At 37.7% G+C, this 26,879-nt stretch overlaps 3 protein-coding genes across 4 annotated transcripts; all 3 read left to right on the top strand.

The window, feature by feature from the left end:
* The first annotated feature begins 602 nt into the window (after window positions 1-602).
* On the top strand, window positions 603-3,081 carry LOC116935691. Of its 2 annotated transcripts, XM_045179675.1 has the most exons (7): window positions 603-753; window positions 819-956; window positions 1,022-1,344; window positions 1,411-1,566; window positions 1,620-1,926; window positions 2,134-2,597; window positions 2,676-3,081. In XM_045179675.1, the coding sequence occupies exons 3-6, from the start codon at window positions 1,102-1,104 to the stop codon at window positions 2,550-2,552; spliced, it is 1,125 nt and encodes a 374-aa protein (XP_045035610.1). In that variant the 5' UTR covers window positions 603-753; window positions 819-956; window positions 1,022-1,101; the 3' UTR covers window positions 2,553-2,597; window positions 2,676-3,081. The 2 variants fall into 2 exon arrangements, with proteins under 2 accessions (XP_045035610.1, XP_045035611.1); XM_045179676.1 differs by having other exon boundaries at window positions 610-956.
* Window positions 3,082-3,870: 789 nt separating this feature from the next.
* LOC123477105 lies at window positions 3,871-4,574 on the top strand. The gene is made up of 2 exons (XM_045180522.1): window positions 3,871-3,909; window positions 4,212-4,574. The coding sequence occupies exons 1-2, from the start codon at window positions 3,871-3,873 to the stop codon at window positions 4,572-4,574; spliced, it is 402 nt and encodes a 133-aa protein (XP_045036457.1).
* Window positions 4,575-21,981: 17,407 nt separating this feature from the next.
* On the top strand, window positions 21,982-24,480 carry LOC123476820. The gene is made up of 6 exons (XM_045179564.1): window positions 21,982-22,301; window positions 22,367-22,692; window positions 22,758-22,913; window positions 22,967-23,273; window positions 23,756-24,217; window positions 24,295-24,480. Exons 1-6 carry the CDS (start codon window positions 22,073-22,075, stop codon window positions 24,432-24,434), a joined length of 1,620 nt encoding a protein of 539 aa, XP_045035499.1. The 5' UTR covers window positions 21,982-22,072; the 3' UTR covers window positions 24,435-24,480.
* The last annotated feature ends 2,399 nt before the right edge of the window (window positions 24,481-26,879 follow it).

Genomic DNA, 26,879 nt, shown 5'->3' with positions numbered 1-26,879 from the left:
TGGTTCACAGTTCAGTCTTTTCAGCCAAGACAAATAATTGACTGGTCTGTTAGGCTTCTTCATCTCACGACTTTTATAAATTATCTTGTGGCACGAGTAGACGCAATGTTTACACGCACGTGAAAATGTTATGAGAACAAATCTCTATGAAATACTGCTGAAAATATACCAGACGAAAATTCGAGATTTCTGTACCGTAAGCATGTAAAAACTTGACTGAACCGAAGTTGTCTTTTCCTTTGTATAAGTAACCCTTCCCTGTTTATTCAGTCGCGCAACCAACAATAATCCATTACCTTACCCTACCCAAATATAGAGCATTTGATGGGATTTCTTCGTTTCTTAAACACGCCCACCTTAGTAAATTTTTTTTTTTTTTTTTTTTTTTTTTTTTTACCAACGATTCCTCGGTTTATTTTTGGTTCCATATTATATGTAATAAAATTCGCTATTAATAAATATGCTAAAATGAAACTAAAAAATTTATCCTATAATTTTCATATGTCAAAGATCGTGTTGCAACATTTTAATTTTATTAAATTACCGAATAAAATGTGGTTTGACAGAATGCTGTTTAGTCATATCCCTGTAGCAGACGGAAAACTAGCCATAATTCAGTGTGAAGAATCGAAACACGTGAGACGCTACGCGTGAAGTGCTTATTAAAACTAGCTTTTTTCTTGATTCATTATTTGATTTTAACGGTGATAATTTGATTTGGTGCGTGATGCCTTCCACGAAAAAATTGCCTAAGTATGCACTTTACGATTTTGACGATGGCACTGTGGCTACAGGTCTTAGTTGTTTAATCGACATAGCATCTGCTGAAGTATCAGATCAGGATTTTGATTATAACGAGTCTCATACGGTGTTTTGGCCAAATCGTCCAATTAAAAGTAGTACTGAACAGGATGTTATCAAATTGAAACAGTGTGCCAAAATACTGTTGTTCAGTAGTAAGTATATATTTCTTAATTCCTAGCCTGTGTTTCGTAACTTAAATATTATTTTGAATTTTCAGATGATATATCAATTGTGAAACAGTATCGTGACCAATTGTCAGATGAAATTGTTTCTGTTGAGTTGTTTCACTAAATAAGAATGAAGGTTTGGGAGAAATCAACAGCAGTTGAAGAATCCTGCGCAGGTGGAGCAAGCAGACAGTCAAGGCGTTTGAAAGAAAGAAAGCAATATGGAGCATCCGAAGAAGAACATGATGACCAATCAAAGAAAAACTCTTCAAATTCTTCTCTATTGACCACCCACCCACCACCCAAAAAAAGCAGAAAGGCTTGTGAGTCCTTCAATAACGAAAATACGTTGGCAAAAATTGTTCAACAAAAGGTAGCAAACAGACATCCTAATTAATATTTTTTTTTTAAATTTAAAGTGTGAGATATATTTCTTTAGAGTCTATTATGTAACAACACTCAACGGGATAAGCCTGGTAGCCCGCCACCCACTGTTACTGTTGCTGAGATTCATGCTGAGCCAATTTCGTTATCGGGAAAGTCAAGGAAAAGAAGCCATTCGGTGTATTCCGACAAGGAAGAACGCAATGATGATGTAAACATGTGCAGATTTATCAATTATTGTATCATAACTGAACTTGTTTTTAGGGTTCCACCTCTGAAAGCAATTCAGGCTGCTTCACGTTACAAAAACTAACGCCAGCAAAGAAAAAACCCGTATTTCCCGAAACAACTGATGAGCTGGTAGATGAGGAAGAATGTGAAGATGTCGTTCCTACTTCGACCCGTACTGATAATTTGCAATCAGAGGTGGAGGTGCTATCATCTTTAAAGGCGAGTATGCTGATGGGCCAGGCCCCTGTTTCAACTGAAGACGTCCAGCACTTAAAAAGCAAGATACGCGCCCTAGTAGAAGAAAATGATCGCTTGAAGAAAGATCTTAAGTTTTTTCAAGGTAAATTGTAATCTTTATTATACCGTTTAGTGCACCATAAATGCATTTCAACGCAAAAATAATTACCTAATTACACAATTTATTGCGCACTTGCCCAATTTATTGCCCCGGAATTTTTGGTTGGGTTTTTATATCACTATTATGTATGTAAAATATGTATAGAATGTATGTATGTAATATGTTAAATGTATATATTATGTATTACAGAATTCAGCAGCGTCAAAGCTTGGGTTGACCAATTGATCTTTAAACAGCAGTACATCCAACAGTTGCAGAAGAATGGGGAATGTGCCTCAGCTGCCCCACTTGCTTCTGCTACTTCAAGTGTGAAGATGAATTTACCGAAACTTGCGTATGAAGAGATTCAGCCACATTTTCAAGCAAATTGGAGTTCCTCACCTCCACCACCTGTTTTGAATGCACCAGAGACACCGATGGAGGAGACTAGCAAACCACAAAAATATCCGTCGGATTTGTATAACAATCCATTTCCCATTACGCAAGACATTCTCGACCAGATTCCGCCTGGCTCAAAGAAATCTGAAACTCGCTTTGTTCTGAAACTCTTCTTCGCCTCACGTACACTGATAATTACCTGGGTACGCATACGATGTCAGCAAATTTGACAGGAAAGAAGTATATGAACGAGAATAAATTGCTCAGCATAATTAGTAAGTTATATATATATATTGGAATCAATTCAATATTTCATTATTACTAATCACAACTGTTTTTACAAACATTTCTAGAAGCGACATTGGATTTTTTCCAATTCAAGGATCACGAGAAGGTGAAAAAAGAAGGAGAAGTCCGAAAGGGTATTTCCACTTTTCTAAACAATACCAAACAGAAGTTGTAGAAGCTCCAAATAACAGCAGCAAGTAATAAAGTAACGGTCTCGTCAGCACAATAATTGTCATTATTGAACGATGAAATACAATTACTTGATTAATTCAAATTCCTCTAAATTAAATTTTTATTTAATGTGTGATAAAATACGTGATTCTAATAACAGGTATCATGCAATAATAAATAAATATTATTTTGAAGTAAAAACAAGCGTAGTGTCCAATACTTCAGTATGCAATAAATCGTGTGATTTTCAATTAATTTCAGTTAGTGTCGTATACAATAAATCATACCAGAAACATAAAATTACCACTCACTTTGTTACTAAATAAACTTCGTACACTATAGATTGGACATAAGTACGTAATTTATCGTCATTGCCTGAAAATTTTTTTTCTATACTTCATTATGTTACCACCCAATTAAGTACGTTACAACCCAATTAATTGTCTTAGGAAATTGTTTCAAAATAACTGCGTGTTAAAACATACAATTATATTGCCAAAAACAGGCAATTAATTGCCTCGGATTTTTGGTTGGGATAACTCTAAATTTTCCAATTGTAAAACAAAGTTCGGAATTGCAATATTGTCCAACATTTTCATATTCGTAATTTTTATTCGTTATTCTAATTTTCTGTTCTTTTTGTTTTATTTCTTTATTTGCGAAGCGACTTACATTTTCTGTTATCCCACTATTACATTTTATCGAAATTGGTAGCTACAGTGCTAAGGCAATCAGGACATTTGGTAGTGAATCTTGGATTCTGAAGTTCAAGTCCCGGCGCTGATTTGCTGTTATTTTACAGTGAAATAAATTGTAGGCTTCATCTGCTGAAGAAAATATAAATTTTTTATTATTTAAGGGTTAATAGAGTTTTTTGTAAGAAAGCATGAAAAACATGTAAAAAAAGATCTAAAAAAATTTCACCTAATTTAGCTAATCTGGAAAATCTGGAAAAATATTAAAAAATATGAAAAAATGTAAAAAAATATAAAAAATATAAAAAATATGAAAAAATACATTATTTACATTATTATTTTTTAATTTCGTACACCCAATGGACGATTTGCCCCCCCCCCCCAACCAAGTAAAATGGGTCCTGAAATCAAATGGCTTGAAAACTACTGTTTAGTACTAAAGAATAGCTCTTCCAATATTCAAGTTCCTCGTACTGGCCGCTTTGATTGTTGTCGCCGCAGCCAATTTCGCTTATCGAAAAGGCCCAACTTATCCAACTTCATCTTACAATAGGCCTTCTTACTCGGCTTCAATTTACGAGACCAGGGAATACGTAAATCTAATTGTTTTTTCTTTCGTTAATTCAAAGAGTTTCTAAATGAACGATTGCCCATTTTGCAGCCCGCCCAGCCGTACCCTTTCAACTGGGCCGTCAACGAAGGTTATGGCAACAACTACACGCACTAAACTACTAGAGAAGCGACCGCAAAGTAACGACCGGCACCTACCACCACCTACTGCCCGATAGTCGTGTTCAAATCGTGACCTACAAAGCTGATGGCTACGGAAACACGGCTGATGTCAAGTACGAGGCGAAGCCAAGTATCCCGCTGCCTCCTACTCCGCACTGGCTTACTCCGCACCTGCATTCTCTGGCTGTCCTATCCCCTGCTTTCATCTCTCCTCAGGTCACCGCTCCTGCCTTCACCTCTCGTACTTACTCCGCACCAGTTTTTACTTCTCCCGTCACCGTTCCTGGCCACCCTGCCCAACCCAGCACTGTTCCAGCAACCGGATCCATCTACATGACTTCCGGTAACGCTGCTTGCGACCACTAAGCCTGATGCGTTCTGAAATATATATATACAACAAAGAGATGTCAAATTTATTATTAAAATAAATACATACTATAAATAAAACATATACATGCATTGCTACTGTTGTTTTTTTTATTATATAGCCTTTATAAGAGAACATCTGTCAAATGACAAAGGCAGAATGACACTATCTTTCAACAATAATGCTGATCATTTTGAACCGTAGAATACTATTGTCCTTCCTATATTTATACATCTGGTGGGAGTTGAACCCGCAATCCCCGGTTTAGGAGGCCGGTGCCTTATCCTTTAGGCCACAAAGACTGAATGAATAATATTCAAATTAAAAAAAATTGCATACAAGTTAATTGCAAATTGCAGTTAGCAAATTTGCCAACTGTAAACAGGAAGAAAGGCAGTCGAATGAACAATGTCTTAAAAGTATTGATACGAATGTTATCGCATTCTTCGCAATGGATACCGTCAGCATCAAACAGCATCAATGATTATGAACATCATTTTTAATCCCGACAATACCTGGCATTATGTTGTACCTCTGATGGTCGAACCCGCAATCACAATTGCTTACCTGTAAAAACGCGATATTTTTACTTGATTCTTCTAGATACTTGGCCCAACAAATAAACCTGTCAGACAATTGTACAGTTGCTTAAGTTCGCGAAGCGAACGAAGGGCAGTTGTGATTGTATAATTATAGTGAGACCTTGGTTAGGTGTTGTCCTTGCAATTTATTCATCAAAACAGTTTTTTCAAAGTGCCACAAAATGCAACAAAAGAAAAACGGACAAGTCGCCTCAGGGTTTGGCCTACGCAGCCACCTCAGACCCTCCGGTGAAGCTTTCCAATAAATAAGAAAACCAAATATAAACGAACTTGATGGCTGTTGCTTCTTGGCAGGCTTCTCCTTTGCCAATTACCGGTTTCCGCCTGTGCCCGAGCCTCTTGATCGGAACCCGAAGTGCGGCTTGCCTCTGAAACCAATATGCAGAGGAGAAACAAATTAACAATATATTCCTTGGGATGGCGGGAGGGGATCTAGTGAGAACCAAGGTCTCACTATAATTATACAATCAAACTGCCCTTCGTTCGCTACGTGAATTCGAGCAATTGTACAGTTGTACAACAATAGCTCGACCTTGGTTAGGTGACTACGAAGTATACCAAAAGAAAACCTATGATTCAACGGCCCAATACCACGGTATTTGCCTCTAAAGACAGATCTTTCTGTCGACGATAAAAGCGCGTGAAAGTGGATTCTGATCTCCAGCTTTCCGCTCTCAAAATACCCTCTATCGACATGCTGGTACTTGCTGCTTTGGAAGTGGAGGAACCTCGCGTCGAGTGATCGGAGTAGATTGAGGTGTCTATGCCAGTCTCCTCTAAAGTAGCCTTCAACCAACGGCTTAATGTTGACGCCCCGACCGAATGATGAGGAGCGCGTAAGCTCAAGAACAACGAATACTATTGAATCCCCCTCCGACCTCCAAAGCTGCTACCAGGCAAACCCGACTTACCAGGACTAGCCTCTTTAGGCTTAAAACATGAAGAGGGGCCCCACTACGCTGCGATATCCCCGGCATCGCTAGGGATAGCTTCGCGCCGGTTGCGTCAATGACAATAGAATTGTGGGCTAGGCCAGCCAACTCTGAGACCCTGCCGAGGTAAGATAGAAGGTAAGAGGGGATAAGGTAAGAAGAACCAACAGCATAGCGCATTTCCGTGACAGGTTCGAAAGACACAAATCCTCATTTGCGTCCATGGCCATAAAAAAATCCACCACCGCTGCAACATCCCAAAAACCGGTGTATCAGGGCGCTGGAGGGGTCCTGTCATAAATTCACTTTAGTAAACGAATAACCATAGGGTGCTTACCTATCCTTACCCCTTCTATCCCTTGCAAAGTGTATGATAACATCGAACGATAAATATTTATCGTTCGATAAGCCTTACCCTGACCTGCAAGAGAGCCACAAAATTCCAGAACCCGTCCTATAGATGGTAACTTGGCATCTGAGCCCTGTCGAAAGTTCCAACCAAGCCAATTCTTCCACGCTGACTGATGAGCAGCTCCCATGGACTTACGAGTTCCTTCCATTAGTCGAGGGTAGTTACGAAAAAAAGCCCAAAACCTCGGACAAAATGTAACATGAATTTTTTTTAATGAGCTTTATTATTTTAGTGTTCAAGATGTTACATACAAAACTCTGCGTGAAAATATTAAATATTTCTGTAAAAAAACGAAGTTTAAATTCAAATTGTTTTATTTTCGTATAAATATGGTACTTCTAATTAGAAATAAATTGTTTTAAATATTCCCACGTGTTTTACGTCTTTTACTTTATAACTTACCAAATTTTCATAAAAATCAGCTGTAAAATAGGTTATTTATGAGATAAATAGTGACAGACGGTAAAATAATTTTCAGCCGCGCGGCAGCCGCGGTTTACATGGTGCCTTATGGCAAAGCAGCCTTGACAAAAGTAAATTTTTCTAATAAACTACAAAACTTAAAAATTAGAGGCTTTCGCCATAAAATAAACAAGATTATACCCGATTGATTGTAAAAAGTCCAATTAAAAGCAATGTATAGCTTTCTAATTATTGATTGGCAAAAAAAGTCCTTTTTGACTTTCCGATTTCTCATCGTCGTCGCGACGTTGAGTTCCTGTACTAATGCTATTTTTGAGAAATCGTATAAAGATTTATATAGAAGATATATAGATTTATATATAATATTTATGTATATATTTATATATATAGATTTACATAAAAAGCTTATTAAAAAAATTTCATGTTACATTTTGTCCGAGGTTAAAAATTAATTACCCTCGACTACATGAGTAGTTGGACCACTTCTTCCGAAACGCCAGCAATTTTGAAATCTTCCCTGACAACCGCCAAGCGATCTGGATGAGGGATCCTGCAAGTGGGTGACCCTGGCCAAGTGGTCCCATCAGAATGCCTGCCGTCGGTAGAACCAGCGTTGGCTCGCCCACTAGCTCCAGGACTGTCGGGAACCATGACTCTCCGTTTCGTCCTTCATGGTCTTGCTCAGAACCTTCTGCATCCGGCATGCTTATGCAACCTCTAAGCTCCTTCGAGCGAGCTTGGTCCAGACAGAAATCCTTGGCAGGTGGCAAGGCAGCGACGTTTTCTACCTCCGTCGGCAATTGAGATTTCCTTGGCTCTGATCCGTCCAATTGGATCTCTTCCTGATCCGCCTATCTAGGCTTCTTATTAACCGAAAGGCTAAGGTCTGGACGACCCCCACGTGAGCTCCTTCGTGACTCCTTCGTCATCTTACTGAGTGACTCCTGCCTGAACTGCGACTTCTCGAACTGCGATATCTCGAACGACGATGTTCCTCTCCGGCTGAACGAGACTGGTCTAAGCTACGACTTCTATTGTGGTAGCGATGTCTCGGACGTCTGGTCGCCCCCGATTCGGACGAGGATGACGAAGCCGTAGAGGCAGAAGGATCACTCGAACTAGACATGTCGCAACGATGAAAGCTGAAAAAGGTCTGGGGTGGCCGGGTAGGCCGAGCCCTGAAGTGACTTGTCCGTTTTTCTTTTGTTGCATTTTGTGGTCCTTTGAAAAATTTGAATAAACTCCAAGGTCAACATCTAAAAATGATCGAGCTATTGTTGTACAATCCAGTTTCAAAATTTGTTTCTGAACAACAGCTACAAAACATTCACCAGGCGATGGTCGAACTCGCGACCTCTGCATTACTTGCAATCATGACATATCTAATCAGCACTAGCAGTTACTGTCCTGTAAGTGCGCTGACCAACAGCACCACTGAACACATGTAACGAATTTTTCCTATTTGATCACTTCACAAGTACCGTTAAAAAACAGCCTAGAAATTTCGGGTTTTCTTGATTAGCACATGATTATCATTTCCCACCATCTATTGCACGAATAGTATACTTTTCAAATTAGAATTTGATAAATTAACTATTAATAATATTTACAGCTTCTTGTACAGTCTACCTCTAGCGGAAATCTAACCCGTGATCCCCGGCTTAGGAGGCCGGCGTGTTATCCATTAGGCCACAAAGGCATACTTACATTAAAATGGCGTGAAAAACCTTTCTTTTTCCTTGTAAAATGGCGATTCAAAATTGAAAATGCATTAAAATACACAGTTTTGGGCAATAACATGGAGACACATGAAATGGAACGCACTCTTCATCTTTTAACAGTGGCCAATAAACGGTAGCACGTGCATCGTGGACTAAATTTATCGAGGGGACTGACCATGAACGAGTGCACAAGAAACGGATTTCAGAAAGATCATAAAAACTTAACCGAATGCTTTTCGTGATCTAGGTAGCTGATCGAAATCTAAGCAGTTAATTTGCTTACCTGTTGAAAAGAGACGACTCGCCATCTATTCCTATGATTGCTTGTCATCATCTTCTATTTGCCACATCAAAAGCTCAACCATGTTCTCAAACCTCTCCGTCTGTGCTGTAGAACTACATCGACGTTGTTTCAATGTTGCGGTCTAGCAATGGACTGAGACGTTCGAAGAAAAACGATAGAAAAACCTTGGTAAATGTAGAAAGAATAAAAAAATCTGCACTGTGGGAAGGGGGAGCTATGACTTATCAAACTCTTTCCCTTATTCTGCTGGAAGCAGATCTAATTGAAACGACTAATGATACTCTCGAAACCAGATGGGCAGAGTACGAAAAAGAGCAATGCTTGCTCAATCTAAAAAGTCTTACATTTATGCAATCTAAAATTGTGAGAATAGTTGTTTGCTATGGAATTGTTGAAAAGAAGATAAATACAAAGTTGATTGGCAGTGCTGAATAAGAAAACGGTGACTTGCTAGCTAACACAAATTAGTAAAACTAGATTTCTACAGTTACCATTTAGCTTTTAAAAAAATTCATTTGAGTAGACCTATACTTTCGCGAGGTGCAGGTCTCTCTTTGAGTCGCGTCCTTCAGAGCGCCACATGTCGGATCTGTTTCAAGATCGCGCGTACGTGGTAACTACTGGCACGAAGTATGAACAGCTGCTTGTCGCTGCTCTATGGAAGAAGGAACGATGTACAGTACTTTACTGAAACAGAACTCGGCGTATGTTGCCCATTCCAAAGGTGGAGCTTCAAACGAAATGACGATTTTAACGTGGGAGAACTAGAGTCTAAACACTCAAACCACTGCACCAACCCGACAATAACTTCTTACTCCTAAGGCTTACCTTGCATTCGTCCACTGTACTCTCCTCGCAATGAAGCAGATTTCGTAAGGCGATCCAGTAGCGGCCATGGCGGGAGGGATTTACGGATTTGTTTTTTGTTTTTTTGTTTTTTTAAGACGTAGGCCACGCTACCTGATCCCGCATATTATACTTACTACCGTGCAGTTGGGGACTTATCAGAGGCAGATCAGGACCAAGCAACGCATACGCTACGTCAGACCATCTTACCTTACTTGGGTAAACGTAATGCTAATAGTTACCTTCAAAGCTGTATCTCGCTCGCCTGCTTCCTTTTCTGCTTTACAGCAGTTCTTCTGTAGGAGGAGTAACACTCCTACATTAAAGGAAATGACTTCTTGAAGTTACAATAATAATCCGTCAGTTGTCATTTTTCGCCACCAGGTGGCGATTGCTACTGCCGAGCGTCTCCTGTGTTTTTGGTGTGCTTGTGATGGTGTATTCTGCTACGTTTTGCTATTCAGAAAATCTGGAGTTCGATCAAAACCTTTGTAGTATCTAGACGTACAAAGTGTTCTCCCTGATGGAATAAAGTAGCAGCAAGTAAAATCAACCATGGTTACCCGTCCTCTGTTGTGGCCGGAAAAGGCGCACTCTGCAACCGACAAGGTACCAAAATAGTCATAAAATTCACTTCACAAGACAAAAAAATATTGCCCAAAATCCCCCTCACCCCTCGAAAAGGCAACGGCACCCAAAACTATGCGTAACACTCGTAATTATCAAATTCAATGATGGCGGACACAGCTTTAAAAACATCTCCAGAATGGAACGAGAAACCCTTCGTCAAACTATCTTTGAAGGAGCTGGGAACCCCAGAGATGCGTTAGTCTTAAGAGGCGGAGACCTATAGGTGACTCCGTACGACCAAGCCCAACAAACCAGACTTCTAAATCTACAAAACCTGTCAGGCCTCCCCGTAACTTGCTAATAGCTCTTCAACGAAAAAAAAATTTAGTGATATTTGGCGTACCAGTAGGTGACAAGGAAGAGGAAATCCTAGAGGCCCTATGAGATCAGGGGGTCATTAAGGTGAAAATGCTACCCATAAGGAACATACTAGAAATGCAGTCGGAATCAGTAGTTCTCCCTTTCATCACCACTATCCCAGACAGAGTCACACTAGCATTCATGAGCTTTAGAGTTCAAATTTCAATCCCGAACCCATACCGCTGCCATGAATGTGGAAAACTAGGGCACACAACTGCGGGGTGTAACGCTAACCTAGAATCGTGCAAGAAGTACGGCAAACCACACCCACCAAACAAGGATTGCTCAACACACTGTACAAACTGCAACAGTGACTTACATGAATCAAGTGACAATGAATGTCCGTCATACAGAGAAATGAAAAGAATAATCAAGATGGCATACCCAGAAGGCATCCCAATAACAGAAGCCAGAGACAGGCAAATAAACAGGACGTATTGGCCAGGTAAAAAACCACTACCAGACCACCAACTCAAGACTCGCTCAACTCCAGCCAATACCTAGAGATGACAGCAGTAAAGGAGCAACTTAAACCCCTGCAGGAAGAAATAAAAATAATCATGAAAGAAACTACCATCCTAAAATAAATGACAAAATAAAAGTCCTGCTAGGGGACTTGGACAGCAACAAATGAGAAAATTACCAATTTTGACGCAAGGTTCGACAATGTTGAAAAACAGCAATTAGAGATGACCAACAAACAAGCGGTTGGCTTCAACAAATTAGAGGGAATCCTAACCAGCCGAATCACAAGCAGCGGGCAACACATCAATACACAATACAGACTTCCGCACCATTCCCAGCAGTTGAGAACGGCCAATGCGCTAGGGATAGGGGATTCGCCTTGGTTACCCCAGAGTCCCACCAGTCCTATTTTCAACTTTAATGAAGAACACATGGAACTAAACTCACCACATGATGATTAGAACACAAGATCACCGATCCGCGAAGGAATTCAAATGCATTCAGTGGAATGCTAGAGGACTTATATAATCTAAGTTAGAAGAATTTCGCGATTTTTTGTCCAGCACCAACCTTTAAATTGTCTTGCTCAGTGAAACCCACTGGGCCAACACCTACAATGTTAAATTTAAGTCGTAACAAATACTAAAGAAGATCCGCCCCAGCAGAATGGGAGGAGGAATAGCGATTTTAGTTCAGAAGGCACTGCGATTTGCACCCCTAGAAGTCAGGACATCCACCACCGTTGAAGTAATCTGGGTGAAGATTATGTTCACAAATTCTGTACAATTTAACTTCATATCAGTGACTGTTACAAATGGAGACTTCGACACAGAAGAAGTGGCGCACCTAATAAACCACAACAATGATTTCATTACAGCTGGAGAATTCAATGGCCACCACGTTACATGGAAATCAGACGTAAGACCAAACAAGGCTGGGCGATCGATTCACGCAGCCCTTATCCTAGAATAAAATGCATGCCTAATCACACCAATGGACTTAGGAACTAGAGTAGACCCGTCGACAGGCAAACAATCAACAATAGACCTTATTTTCGTATCACCAAGACTAGTAGCTACAGCAACCGTAAGAAAAGGCCCCTACCTTGGTAGCGACCACTTTCTGTTAATCGCCACCCTCAACGCAACTCCAAACAAGATAAACGGCTGACCATTCACATGGATCCTCAATGAAAAGAAGTAGGGAACATGGAACCAATAGATAAAATCTTACCTGGAAAGCAAAAACTTCGCGCTCACGATGAACCCGAAAATGACGATGCAAATATTCTCGGACGCACTGGAGAGAGCAAATGAAAAGGCTTTTCAAAAAATCAAGATCAGAAGGCACCACCAATCAGAAACCCAAAAGGAGGTTGTGGCATGAAGATTGTGCAAACCTGGTAAAAAATGGAATGAAATTATACAAAGCATGGAGAAAATTCCCCCTATCCACTTAAGCGAGGTCGATGAGGACTAAGGCGGAAGCAAAGAAAAAGAAAGGAATATTGGCAGCGAAGAGACAAGCTTGGACCAACTTCATTTCAGATCTAGGACCGAAGGACCAAACCAAAATGTGGTCATTCGTCAAGAGCATGACAGACAAAGGAACAGATCCTACACCAGATGGTCAACCAATCAACAACAATGGTATGGCCACCACCCGGGTAGGAATTTTATCTAGGTCCAATGTTGTTGCCGATACAGAATCGGCCATTGGTTCAGGATCAGAATCGCACATCGGCCCGGGTCATTTCCAACTTGAGTCGCCAAACCTTGTCCATTTCTGCTATGCCAATATTACACATGTATTTTGGTAGAACACCGGCAAGCAGTGTTGATCCGGGATTAATTTATCAATATTGGCATAACAGAAATGGACAAGGTTTGAAAATTCAAGTTGGAAATTACCCGGGCCGATGTGCGATTCTGATCTTCAGCCAATAACAGCGAAAAACAACATTGTATCAATTTTAAAAATTGAACACCTAACCAATGTTATAAATGTATTTTGGTAGAACATTGGTGAGCAGTGTTGATCCGGGATAATTTTATCAGTAGTGGCATAACAGAAATGGACAAGGTTTGGCGACTCAAGTTGGAAATGACCCGGGCCGATGTGCGATTTCGATATGCAGCCAATAATGGCGCAAAACAACATTGGACCAACATTCAACATTCTAACATCAAAAATTAAATAGTAGCCTAAAACAAAAGGATAGCTTTATTCATCGTAATATAAAGTAAAGACAAACCTAGCCGGATTTGACGGATTTGAACCCTAGACCACTGTACAACAACTTCATCTTTCAGACGCTTTATCCACTTAGCTATTTCTATACATATCAAGTAATATGTTTTCCGGAGTAGTTCCGGAATTTGGTTAAAAACTTAGAAGAATTTCCCAGTGAAAACCAAAGTTAGTTTAAATTTAGTACGTGGTTACAGTTCTATTATTTTTACTGATTATAGATACTAATTTACACAACAATCATTTCATTTTCATGTTTAATCGTTAATTTAGACCAAAAATTTCAAAAATACAACAAAAAATGTAATTAAAAATAACAAATTTAAAAAGCACACCCGGGTAGGAAACAATACTGACCATTCTGTTTTCTTCATCCGATGTTGATTTTAGGTCGGTTCACATCGTAAATGCGTTATCAGTTACATGAGATTGGTCCATGGTTGGAAAAATATTGGAATGTGGTTTTCCAAAAACCAAATCAATTCCATCCTGGGCCATTCTTAGAAAGTTGAGTTTTAACGATGCATGTATTCCGCTACTAAACCAATGTCGATACAATTTCGAACTTTTGCTGTTGTTCGATATCGACTAGCCAATAATAATCCAATGTCCAAAACCCAAATTTCAACGATTTATATATCCCAATATTTATCCAATGTCAATACAATTTCGAATTTTTGATGCTGTTCGATATCGAAATGCCAATAGTACCCATAAGTCAGAAATTCAAGTTTAAACGATATATATATCCATATACTAATCCAAGGTTGGTACAATTCCAAATTTTAGCTGCTGTTCGATATCGAAATGCCAATAGTACCCCAAAGTCAAAAACCCAAGTTCAAACGATATATATATCCATGTACAAATCCAATGTTGGTACAATTTCAAATTTTTGCTCTTTTTCGATATCGAAATGCCAATAGTACCCCAAAGTCAGAAACCCAAGTTTAAACGATATATATATCCATGTACAAATCCAATGTTGGTACAATTTCAAATTTTTACTCTTGTTCGATATCGAAATGCCAATAGTACCCCAAAGTCAGAAACCCAAGTTTAAACGATATTTATATATCCATATACTAATCCAATTTTGGTACAATTTCAAATTTTTGCTCTTGTTCGATATTGATTAGCCAACAGTAAACCAATGTCAGAAATCGATGTTTATCTCCCGATACTAATCTAATGTTAAAACAATTTCGAATTTTTGCTGTTGATCGATATCAATTTGACAATAGTAAACCAAAATTAGGAAAAACAGATTAAATGATCTATATATTCCGATACTAATCCAATGTCGATACAATTTCGAATTTATGTTATTGTTCGATGTATACCGGGGCATGAAACAACATTCGCCAAAATTAATTCGATGTTCGTATAGGCTTGGATTGATGCACAAAAATACAAGCTTTCTATTGGCAAGCCAATGCTCGGCAAATGATGGAATTCTGCACTTATATCAGTTATCGAATGACGAGACTAGGTAACATCGTAGGACCTATGTTAAAAATTCCTCGCTAAAATTAAACCCGGTTCCAAAAACCAATTCCAAAAACAGGGTTTTACCGTTCCCCGACTTCTACCCCAAAACTATACATATATACATACATACCAAAAATATTATCGTTAAACAACAACAAAAATTCGTATCGCATCGACATTGGGTTGGTATCGTGGTATAAAGATCGTTTAATCTTGTTTGTCTAATATTGGCTTATAATTGGCTAATCGATATCGATCAAGAGAAACAAATTGAAATTATACCAACATTGGATTAGTATATGGATATATAAATCGTTTAAACTTCGGTTTCTGACTTTGGGATACTATTGGCATTTCGATATCGAACAAGAGCAAAAAATTTGAAATTGTACCAACATTGGATTAGTATATTGATATATAAATCGTTTAAACTTGGGTTTTTTACTTTGAAATACTATTGACCTTTCGATATCGAACAAGAGCAAAAATTTGAAATTGTACCAACATTGGATTTGTATATGGATTTATATATTGTTTAAACTTGGGTTTCTAACTTTGGGGTACTATTGGCATTTCAATATCGAACAAGAGCAAAAATTTGAAATTATACCAACATTGGATTTGTACATGGATATATATATCGTTTAAACTTGGATTTCTGACTTTGGGGTACTATTGGCATTTCGATATTGAACAAAAGCAAAATTTTTAAATTGTACCAACATTGGATTAGTATATGGATAGATATATCGTTTAAACTTGAATTTCTGACTTTGGGGCACCATTGGCATTTCGATATCGAACAGCATCAAAAATTCGAAATTGTATTGACATTGGATAAATATTGGGATATATACATCGTTGAAATTTGGGTTTCGGACATTGGATTATTATTGGCTAGTCGATATCGAACAACAGCAAAGGTTCGAAATTGTATCGACATTGGTTTAGTAGCGGGATACATGCATCGTTAAAACTCAACTTTCTAAGAATGGCCCAGGATGGAATTGAGTTGGTTTTTGAAAAACCACATTCCAATATTTTTCCAACCATGGACCAATCTCATGTAACTTATAACGCATTTACGACGTGAACCGACCTAAAATCAACATCGGATTAAGAATGGTCAGTATTGTTTCCTACCCGGGCCAACGACCCCAGCGAAAAAGCCGAGGTCTTCTTAAACCATTCCAGCTCCGCTCATCCGACTGGCGTCCCAAACAACACCACCTATCAAGAGATAATACTTAGGCAATCCCGGCTAAACACGCAAAACACAATCAACGACCAAATAACAATAGAGGAAATAGAAAAACGCTTGGCAAAATAAAAAAGCAATGCAGTCGGGAAGGTAACAAAACAGCACGATAACAGCAGATAACATTCACGTGCGCCTATAAACCAGGGGATGACCCACTGCTCTTTCTGAATGGCCATAGGATCCAACCGAAAACGTCGGCAAAATTACTAGGAGTAACATTCGACTACAAACTGCTGTGGAAAAAACAAATAGAACAAGTAATCACCAAATGCATGAGAGTTAAGAACTTGTTTAAGGTGCTAACGAACACCAAAGTGGGACCCTCCACGCCAACACTCATCTTACTCTTCAAGAGCCTAGTCAAAAGCATAATATGTTAAAACATACGTGTCCAACGCCATCTGTGTGCATAATGTGCAACCATGTACAGCCATTGTACGTGGCTCTCTTGCTTTTCTAGTACTGCTACCGTTCACATGCTCTCTCTCTGCATCTCTCTATCAAACTAGTGATCTCCAACTATTCATCCAGGTACTTAATAAAAAGATCATAAGTGTGTTTCTCAGTTGTGTTATAGCTAATTCAAACAGGTTATGGGCCCAGGTTAACCGATTTTTTTTTTCTTCGTAAGTTAAAAAAAAAAAAAAACCAAACTCAACCACGTTGAACAACTCAGTGGTACAATTGTTTTTCTGCCTCCCATTGTGGAATTGAAATAGTAGAGGTACTTCACACATAATTACTTGCCAATATGTGATCGATTGCCCACTAATCATTTATATGCACAGACTTAAGGGACGTTACTACTATGACTCAATCAAAAATTCCCAAACGTAGCCATATCGAGCAGTTCAATGGCACAAACTTTCAATTGTGGAAGTACAATTGCTGGCTCGTTCTTGACCAAAGTGATTTACTTGATATAGTAGAGGTATTTTACACATAATCATTTGACAATATGTGATCGATTGCCCCCTAAACTTTAACAATACTTACTGTTCTCAGGGGAGGTCCAAGTTACCCCAACCAATTGTTAACGAAGACGGGGTTACCACTAATAGCACCCTTATCAAAGAATGGAAGAAGTGTGACACAACTGCTCGAGTTATTCTTATGGCAACTATCACCCCAAAAGAACAACAGGCGTTCGTTAATTGCAAGTCAGCGTTTGCCATTTGGGAGAAACTTACAGCACAGTACTTGCAAAATGCTTCTGCAAACACACATGTGCTACAAGCAAGTTTCTTCAACTACCAATACGTCAGTGAACATAATATGATGACTCACATCACGGCAATAGAAAATCTTGCTCAACAGTTGGAAGACCTAGGGCAACCAATGTCTGAATCCCAAATTATGACCAAGATCGTGTCTACACTGCCGTACAAATTCAGAGGTTTCATGACCGTACGGGACAATCTTTCTGCAAAAGAGAAGACGATGCCCCAACTTATTACCAAATTGATGAATGAACAACATAGAAACACTTGCTCATCCCCTCTCTTAGAGAAGTCTTCTATGAAAGCCCCAAATGCTGAAGCCTTTACAGCTACTAAATCGTATATTTTCAGGAACAATCAACATCAAGACACGACAAGAAACTATAAGAAACAAAAACTTCTATGTGAATATTGCGGAAAGGCTGGCCACACGGAAGCAGAATGTCGAAGACGCATAAACGAAGAAAATGGAACCCCAGACGTAATATGTTCATACTGTAAATGCTATGATCACACTGAATCAATATGTCAAAAGAAAATCAGACACGAAAGGAATCATTCTAAAAGAAAGACAAGCAATGCTAAACTCTCCCTATCTAATAACCTACCTTTTGCGCTTGGAGCAAGTACCAGACAACTTACAAAAGGAGGATGGTATGCCGATTCAGGAGCCACACATCACATGTGTGAGGATGAGTCCATCATGCACAACTACATTCCCACCACATCGATTTCGTGGACTGTAAATGGAATTGGTGGAATCCAACTGATTGTTCGCGGACAAGGAAGTGTACATATCACTACTACAGTATGTGATACGATGCACGCGGCCATACTACATGACGTGTTGCATGTGCCTGGTCTAGACACAAATTTGTTGTCGATCGCATCAGTCACTGATCGTGGAATTGATGTTCATTTTAAAAACCAAAATGTAACTTTCGTACGCGAAGGAACAATTGTAATGACGGGGAAGCGCACTGGAAGAAATTTGTATTTTCTCAACATCACAACAAGAAAAAATCACCGAAGACCCTGAATCCACTAAGAAAAAACTTCGCTATCATAGCGCACTAAACACATTGATGTCAGGTACCAAATCATTAGAGAAACAACTTGCTGGTATTGTTGACGTTGTTTACATCAGTACAACCTATCAGTTAGCTGATATCTTTACTAAACCTCTTGAGGCCTCGCGTTTCTCCTTCATTCGCTCACACATTGGTCTTGCCCCGTCTCTTTCCGGAAATAAAAAAAAAAACAAAACAAAAACAAACAAACAAACAAAAACATCTTATGTATCTGCATTCCGTTATTCATGTCTGTACTGTTTGAAAGGGGATGTTAAAACATACGTGTCCAACGCCATCTGTGTGCATAATGTGCAACCATGTACAGCCATTGTACGTGGCTCTCTTGCTTTTCTAGTACTGCTACCGTTCACATGCTCTCTCTCTGCATCTCTCTATCAAACTAGTGATCTCCAACTATTCATCCAGGTACTTAATAAAAAGATCATAAGTGTGTTTCTCAATTGTGTTATAGCTAATTCAAACATAATAGACTACGGTCAAGCAAAAGCTTGATATAGTACACCAGGCCATAATCAGGATCATACTAGGCTCCAAAATTTCAACACCCAAAGAGATACTCTATGCAGAATCAGACACTGCACCCATCGCTACCAAAAGAAAGTGGCTAACCAGAAAATATTTGATAAATCTGAGCACCAGACCCCGCAACCCAATGTACAATACGGAGAAGAAACTGTTCGACGAACAAATGGAATACCCGACCAGAAGCAACCAGCACACAGCGGCTGATAAACGAAATGTAGTACATCCAGCGGCTGGGGATATCCACTTTCGAGAAAACACCGCCACCATTTACAAGCTACAACTCCCTCCCATCCACCAATGCTCTGCAACACACTATGGTTCCAAACAACAAAGAACATAGCAAAAGCTAATTCTGGTGCAGTCTTAGAGAAATTCAGAACACTACACCAGCAAATACCAACATCAACGTTGTGCATATACACGGACGGGGCAAAATCGAAAACCTAAAAAACGACCACATGCGCAATGTACATCCAAATGAGAAATGTCCCTTGACTATACATACAAACAAGACGAAAACCCACCAGAGATGATGGTATTCTGCGACTCTAGCTCGGTGGTAAAAAACAGTTGGGTGTACCACACCAGGAAACAACGAGACATTACACCAGATTAGAGAAACGATATCCGGCCTCAAATCCAGATGGACCCAAACATCGCTCATCTGGATATCGAGTCCCAAGGACTTCCAAGGCAACAAAATAGCGGACAGACTGGCGCAAACCGAGTGCAAAAAACCATCTGGAGTAAAAGCTAACCATAAGATCTCCCCATTTGAAAAAATCCCAAAAGTGGTGGCTATAACATTGAATACAAGAATATTTAATCCTGTTTACATGTAGAAGAATAGATATAGGCTCGGCACGCATAAAACAAATGAATCACATTGAACACAAGTATATTTGATCCTGTTTACATATTGCAGAATAAACTCCCCAACCAAAAATCCGAGGCAATTAATTGCCTAAGTATGCAATAAATTGCATACTAACACGATTAATTGTGTGTTAACATGTTTTTATCATATGTTAATAAGATTTTATCATGCTATCATGAACTACAGTATGCAATAGACATACTTAAATACAATTCATTGCGTGTTTAAATAGTAAATTGCATACTAACACGATTAATTGTGTGTTAACATGTTTTTATCATATGTTAATAAGATTTTATCATGCTATCATGAACTACAGTATGCAATAGACATACTTAAATACAATTCATTGCGTGTTTAAATAGTAAATTGCATACTAACACGATTAATTGTGTGTTAACATCTTTTTATCATATGTTAATAAGATTTTATCATGCTATCATGAACTACAGTATGCAATAGATAAACTTAAATACAAGTTAATGCGCGTTGAAAAAATATTACGCAATAACTTTAGAATAAATCATGCACTATTGAATTAAACATATGTAAACGTTATTTTAACGTACTATCCTGGAAGTTTTTTCTGCAATATAAAAATTAACACAATAAAATTGTGCTCATTACGTACTAAATTGAACAATACAAAATTAGACAACAGAAATTTGTATTTTTATTGCCCTGCAATTTTTAAGCCCGGCTTGTTTCATCATGTAAACACACAGCAGAAATATCAATCTTTTTCAATTCTAATATTGCAAGGAATGCAAATGTCGCTTTCATCTTCATCTCTGCTTATTATTATGCATTTATGCAGAATTTCACTTGCAAAAATCACTTCAGTGGAAATATTATTTCGATTCACCACTTTCATGAACGCTGTCAAATTTCTACCAGAATATTCATCATAACACAGGGGATACGGAAGAAGAGAGAATCGGTTGCAAAACAAAATAACGTTTAACTCGGTAACATTGGATTTTTGAAGCAAACAATCGTCCCCAACAGATGTAAGACAATTGCAATTTGGATGATAAGAAATTATTTTTTTTATTACGTTCACTTTGTTGAAAGAAGAATTCGTGCAAATAATTGAGTTGTCTTTTTTGAAACGTTGGCAATAGGCATCAGTAGTGAACAATTTACCGTTAATCGCCAACCGTTCACTAAAGAAAGCATTGTGACAACCCAATAACAAACCAAACTTCCGTTCAATCGCAATAATTATTTCAGGGACCAAAACTTTTTTTTTTTGGGAACCAATAGTAGAAGTTCGTACGTTTAAGGTACTGTTGCTAGGTGCCGAAAAAGAAAAAGGGCTATCTAGTTTTTCGTAAAATTTACGGACATTTGGTAAAAAATTAAATGTATAGTTAACTATAACTATAACTATAACTAGTATAGAAGAAATTTTTTTCATTCTTTTAACTATACATTTAATTTTTTATTAAAAAGAAAACTATTTTATGAACTATATAAAGAAAGTAATAAGGAATCGATTGACATTTTTAAAATCACAATCGAGTGAAAAATAGAGGCAAGAATAAGAAAAAAGAAAAAGAAAAATTTTTTCTGCCTTCACGGCAAAATGAAAAAATGCGATTTTTACATCGCAATAACTCTTAAACTAATTAAATTAAAAATCCAAAAATTGGACAATAAATCGTTGATGTATTTTCCAATACACACTCCAATTTTTATCAAAATCTAAATTTTGACGTGCCATCGATTTGTTTTTTTGGCGTGGAATGTCCCTAAACGATTCCTCGGTTTATTTTGGGTTCCATATTATATGTAATAAATTTCACTATTAATAAATATGCTAAAATGAAACTAAAAAATATATCCTATAATTTTAATATGTCAAAGATCGTGTTGCAACATTTTAATTTTATTAAATTACCGAATAAAATGTGGTTTGACAGAATGCTGTTTAGTCATATCCCTGAAGCAGACGGAAAACTAGCCATAATTCAGTGTGAAGACTCGAAACACGTGAGACACTACGCGTGAAGTGCTTATTAAAACTTGCTTTTTTCTTGTTTTTTTTTAATTTTAACGGTTATAATTTGATTTGGTGCGTGATGCCTACCACGAAAAAATTGCCTAAGTATGCGCTTTACGATTTCGACGATGGCACTGTGGCTACAGGTCTTAGTTGTTTAATCGACATAGCATCTGCTGATGTATCAGATCAGGATTTTGATTATAACGAGTCTCATACGGTGTTTTGGCCAAGTCGTCCAATTAAAAGTAGTACTGAACAGGATGTTATCAAATTGAAACAGTGTGCCAAAATACTGTTGTTCAGTAGTAAGTATATATTTCTTAATTCCTAGCCTGTGTTTCGTAACTTAAATATTATTTTGAATTTTCAGATGATATATCAATTTTGAAGCAGTATCGTGACCAGTTGTCAGATGAAATTGTTGCTGTCGAGTTGTTTCCCAAAATAAGAATGAAGGTTTGGGAGAAATCAACAGCAGTTGAAGAATCCTGCCCAGGTGGAGCAAGCAGACAGTCAAGGCGTTTGAAAGAAAGAAAGCAAAATGGAGCATCCGAAAAAGAACATGCTGATGACCAGTCAAAGAAAAACTCTTCAAATTCTTCTCTATTGACCACCCACCCACCACCCAAAAGAAGCAGAAAGGCTTGTGAGTCCTTCAATAACGAAAATACGTTGGCAAAAATTGTTCAACAAAAGGTAGCAAACAGACATTCTAATTAATATATTTTTTAAAATTTAAAGTGTGATATATATTTCTTTAGAGTCTATTATTAAACAACACTCAACGGGATAAGCCTGGTAGCCCGCCACCCACTGTTACTGTTGCTGAGATTCATGCTGAGCCAATTTCGTTATCGGGAAACTCAAGGAAAAGAAGCCATTCGGTGTATTCCGACAAGGAAGAACGCAATGATGATGTAATCATGTGCAGATTTATCAATTATTTTATCATAACTGAACTTGTTTTTAGGGTTCCACCTCTGAAAGCAATTCAGGCTGCTTCACGTTACAAAAACTAACGCCAGCAAAGAAAAAACTCGTATTTCCCGAAACAACTGATGAGCTGGTAGATGAGGAAGAATGTGAAGATGTCGTTCCTACTTTGACCCGTACTGATAATTTGCAATCAGAGGTGGAGGTGCTATCATCTTTAAAGGCGAGTATGCTGATGGGCCAGGCCCCTGTTTCAACTGAAGACGTCCAGCACTTAAAAAGCAAGATACGTGCCCTAGTAGAAGAGAATGATCGCTTGAAGAAAGATCTTAAGTTTTTTCAAGGTAAATTGTAATCTTTATTATACCGTTTAGCAGAGTCGGGCATCGCGCGAGCGCGCTCGAGCGTGCTCGTTTTTTTTTTTTTTTTACAAAAAGTTTAGAAAGGATAGTAAAACAGCTTACAGCTTCTTCTTCTACCCCCTGGACTTTACCTTTGTCTGTAAGCTGTTTTACTATCCTTTCAAAACTTTGTGTAAAAAAAAAAAAAAAAGAACACGCTCGAGCGCGCTCGCGTGATGCCCGACTCTGAATAAATGCATTTCAACGCAAAAATAATTACATAATTACACAATTTATTGCGCACTTGCCCAATTTATTGCACGGAATTTTTGGTTATTATTATTGTATGTAGAATATATATAGAATGTATGTATGTCATAAGTTATAATAAGTTTTGGTTGAATTTTTGGTTATTATTATTGTATGTAGAATATATATAGAATGTATGTATGTCATAAGTTAAATGTATATATTATGTATTACAGAATTCGGCAGCGTCAAAGCTTGGGTTGACCAATTGATATTTAAACAGCAGTACATCCAACAGTTGCAGAAGAATGGGGAATGTGCCTCAGCTGCCCCACTTGCTTCTGCTACTTCAAGTGTGAAGATGAATTTACCGAAACTTGCGTATGAAGATATTAAGCCACATTTTCAAGCAAATGGGAGTTCCTCACCACCACCACCTGTTTTGAATGCACCAGAGACACCGATCGAGGAGACTAACAAACAACAAAAATATCCGTCGGATTTGTATAACAATCCATTTCCCATTACGCAAGACATTCTCGACCAGATTCCGCCTGGCTCAAAGAAATCTGAAACTCGCTTTGTGGGGTCTCTTCTTCGCCTCATGTACACCGATAATTACCTGGGTACGCATACCATGTCAGCAAATTTGACAGGAAAGAAGTATATGGATGAGAATGAATTGCTCAGCATAATTAGTAAGTCATATATATATATTAGAATCAATTCAATATTTCATTATTACTAATCACAACTGTTTTTGCAACATTTCTAGAAGCGACATTGGATTTTTTCCAATGCAAGGATCACGAGAAGGTGAAAAAAGAAGGAGAAGTACGAAAGGGTATTTCCACTTTTCTAAACAATACCAAACAGAAGTTGAAGAAGCTCCAAAATAACAGCAGCAAGTTATAAAGTAACGGTCTCGTCAGCAAAATAATTGTCATTATTGAACGATGAAATACAATTACTTGATTAATTACAATTCCTCTAAATTAAATTTTTATTTAATGTATGATAAAATACGTGATTCTAATAACAGGTATCATGCAATTATAAATAAATATTATTTTGAAGTAAAAACAAGCGTAGTGTCCAATTCTTCAGTATGCAATAAATCGTGTGATTTTCAATTAATTTCAGTTAGTGTCGTATACAATAAATCATACCAGAAACATAAAATTACCACTCACTTTGTTACTAAATAAACTTCGTACACTATAGATTGGACATAAGTACGTAATTTATCGTCATTGCCTGAAAATTTTTTTTCTATACTTCATTATGTTACCACCCAATTAAGTACGTTACAACCCAATTAATTGTCTTAGGAAATTGTTTCAAAATAACTGCGTGTTAAAACATACAATTATATTGCCAAAAACAGGCAATTAATTGCCTCGGATTTTTGGTTGGGTCATCGTATTCATTCGCTCATTCGTATTCATAACACAGCGTATTCACACTGAATAAAAGTATATTTGATTCTCTTTATTCGTTGAAGTATAGATATAGCCTGGGCTCATATAAAACCCATGAATTACTTTGAATACAAGTATATTTGATTCTGTTTACATATAGAAGTATACACTCAAGGAATCACAGTAATTCACATTGAATACAAGTTTATTTGATCCTGTTTAAATGTAGAAATATAAAATCATAATATCACATTGTATTCACACTGAATACTTGATTCTGTTTACAAATAAAAGTATAAAGTAAAAAAATCACAGTGTATTCAAATTGAATACAAGTATATTTGATCCTGTTTACATGTAGAAGTATAAAATCATGGTATCACAGTGTATTCACGCTGAAGACAAGCAAATTTGATTCTGTTTACATGTAGAAGTATAAACTCATAATATAACAAGGTATTCAAATTCAATACAAATATATTTGACCCTGTTATCACAAAGAAGTAAAAACTTATTTTATGACAATTAATTCACACTGAATACAAGTATATTTGTTGCTGTTTACATATAAAAGTATAAACTTATAATACCGCAGTGTATTTACATTGAATACAAGTATAATGAAAGTCCTGTTTACATGTAGAATTATAGCTATAGCCTTGGCTCATATAAAAAAAATGAAGCACATTGAAAACAAGTATATTGGACCCTGTTTACATAAAGAAGTATAAACTCATGATATCACAGTGTATTCACACTGACTACAAGAATATTTGTTCCCATTACATGTAGAAATATAAACTTATGCTATCACAGTGTATTCACATTGAATACAAATATATTTGATCCTGTTAACATAAAGATGTAAAAACTCCTTGTATCACAGTGTATTCACATTGAATAGAAGTATTTGTGATCCTGATCCATGTAGAAGTTTAAAATTACGGTATCACAGTGTATTCACATTGAATACGAGTATATTTGATCCAGTTTTCATATAGAAGTCTAAACTCATGGTATCACAGTGTATTCACATTGATTTCAAGTATATTTGATCCTGTTTAAATGTAGAAGTAAAGATATAGCCTGGGCTCATATTGCAATATTTGATCAGTCACGTCTGACGTGACTGATTTGACTGCACACAATAAAACACAGACACGCACAGATAGGGTTAATGCAAATAAGGGAAAGTATTCTGGCAGTTTGTCTTGGGTGGTAAACAAGTTATGGGGTTATGATCCGTCAGCCAGTCACGTCGGCTGCACGGATGTGAAATGAACAGATTGTAGGAAAGAAATGAAGGATACGTTGGAGTGGTACTTACGCTTGAATTGACTCCATTCCGATGCCAGGTGATTCGGTTTGAAGACGACTTTACGGAGGGTATGGTAACGCTGGATGAAGAAAAGGACGTGCATTGGTAGGGTGTGAACCGTTTATTCAACTCGTCTCCAACACTCACAAGTCGGTTACACAGCTACAAGAGAACTAATACCGTCTCAACACTAACAAGTTGGTCACACAGCTACAAGAGAACTAATACACACACTAGCTAGGAGAAGACTGGCGAAAAGAAATCGTGTTTTGGGTTTTATACCACTAGTTGGCTTGGGGACGCTAAGGTTGGCGTGGGGTAATAAAAAGAAAACATCAGCAACCAGTTCATGAAGAAATGTGAACTGGTGCGAAAAAGGGAAACAAGGTTGAGATATAAGATGGGGGCATTGACACCTTGGTCAGCGGAAGGGGGGGCAATAAAATAATAAAAGAGATATCGTAAAAAGGAGGTCAAGGGTGGGGGGAGAAATATGAGGTTGTACACCCTTAAACTAAATGCAGTTAACTTAATTCTAATTAACGTCTTAACTCTAGAGGGAGTCCTTACAATATGAAAGAAATGAAGCACATAGGAAAAAAATTTATTTGACCCTGTTTG

Source organism: Daphnia magna, linkage group LG10, assembly GCF_020631705.1.
Source record: "Daphnia magna isolate NIES linkage group LG10, ASM2063170v1.1, whole genome shotgun sequence".
NCBI classification, from domain to species: domain Eukaryota; kingdom Metazoa; phylum Arthropoda; class Branchiopoda; order Diplostraca; family Daphniidae; genus Daphnia; species Daphnia magna.
The sequence above is the reverse complement of the archived record's forward strand: the minus strand, read 5'-3'. Positions and strand labels throughout refer to the sequence as shown.

Excerpts from the sequence above, each read along its gene's own strand:
- LOC116935691 (XM_045179675.1), top strand. The coding sequence starts at position 1,102 with ATGAAGGTTTGGGAGAAATCAACAGCAGTTGAAGAATCCTGCGCAGGT. Across the intron at positions 1,345-1,410 it reads CAAAAATTGTTCAACAAAAG|AGTCTATTATGTAACAACAC; the intron begins GTAGCAAACAGA and ends ATATTTCTTTAG. Across the intron at positions 1,567-1,619 it reads AGGAAGAACGCAATGATGAT|GGTTCCACCTCTGAAAGCAA; the intron begins GTAAACATGTGC and ends ACTTGTTTTTAG.
- LOC123477105 (XM_045180522.1), top strand. The coding sequence starts at position 3,871 with ATGGGTCCTGAAATCAAATGGCTTGAAAACTACTGTTTA. Across the intron at positions 3,910-4,211 it reads GGCTTGAAAACTACTGTTTA|AGAAGCGACCGCAAAGTAAC; the intron begins GTACTAAAGAAT and ends CTAAACTACTAG.
- LOC123476820 (XM_045179564.1), top strand. The coding sequence starts at position 22,073 with ATGCCTACCACGAAAAAATTGCCTAAGTATGCGCTTTACGATTTCGAC. Across the intron at positions 22,914-22,966 it reads AGGAAGAACGCAATGATGAT|GGTTCCACCTCTGAAAGCAA; the intron begins GTAATCATGTGC and ends ACTTGTTTTTAG. Across the intron at positions 23,274-23,755 it reads AGATCTTAAGTTTTTTCAAG|AATTCGGCAGCGTCAAAGCT; the intron begins GTAAATTGTAAT and ends TATGTATTACAG.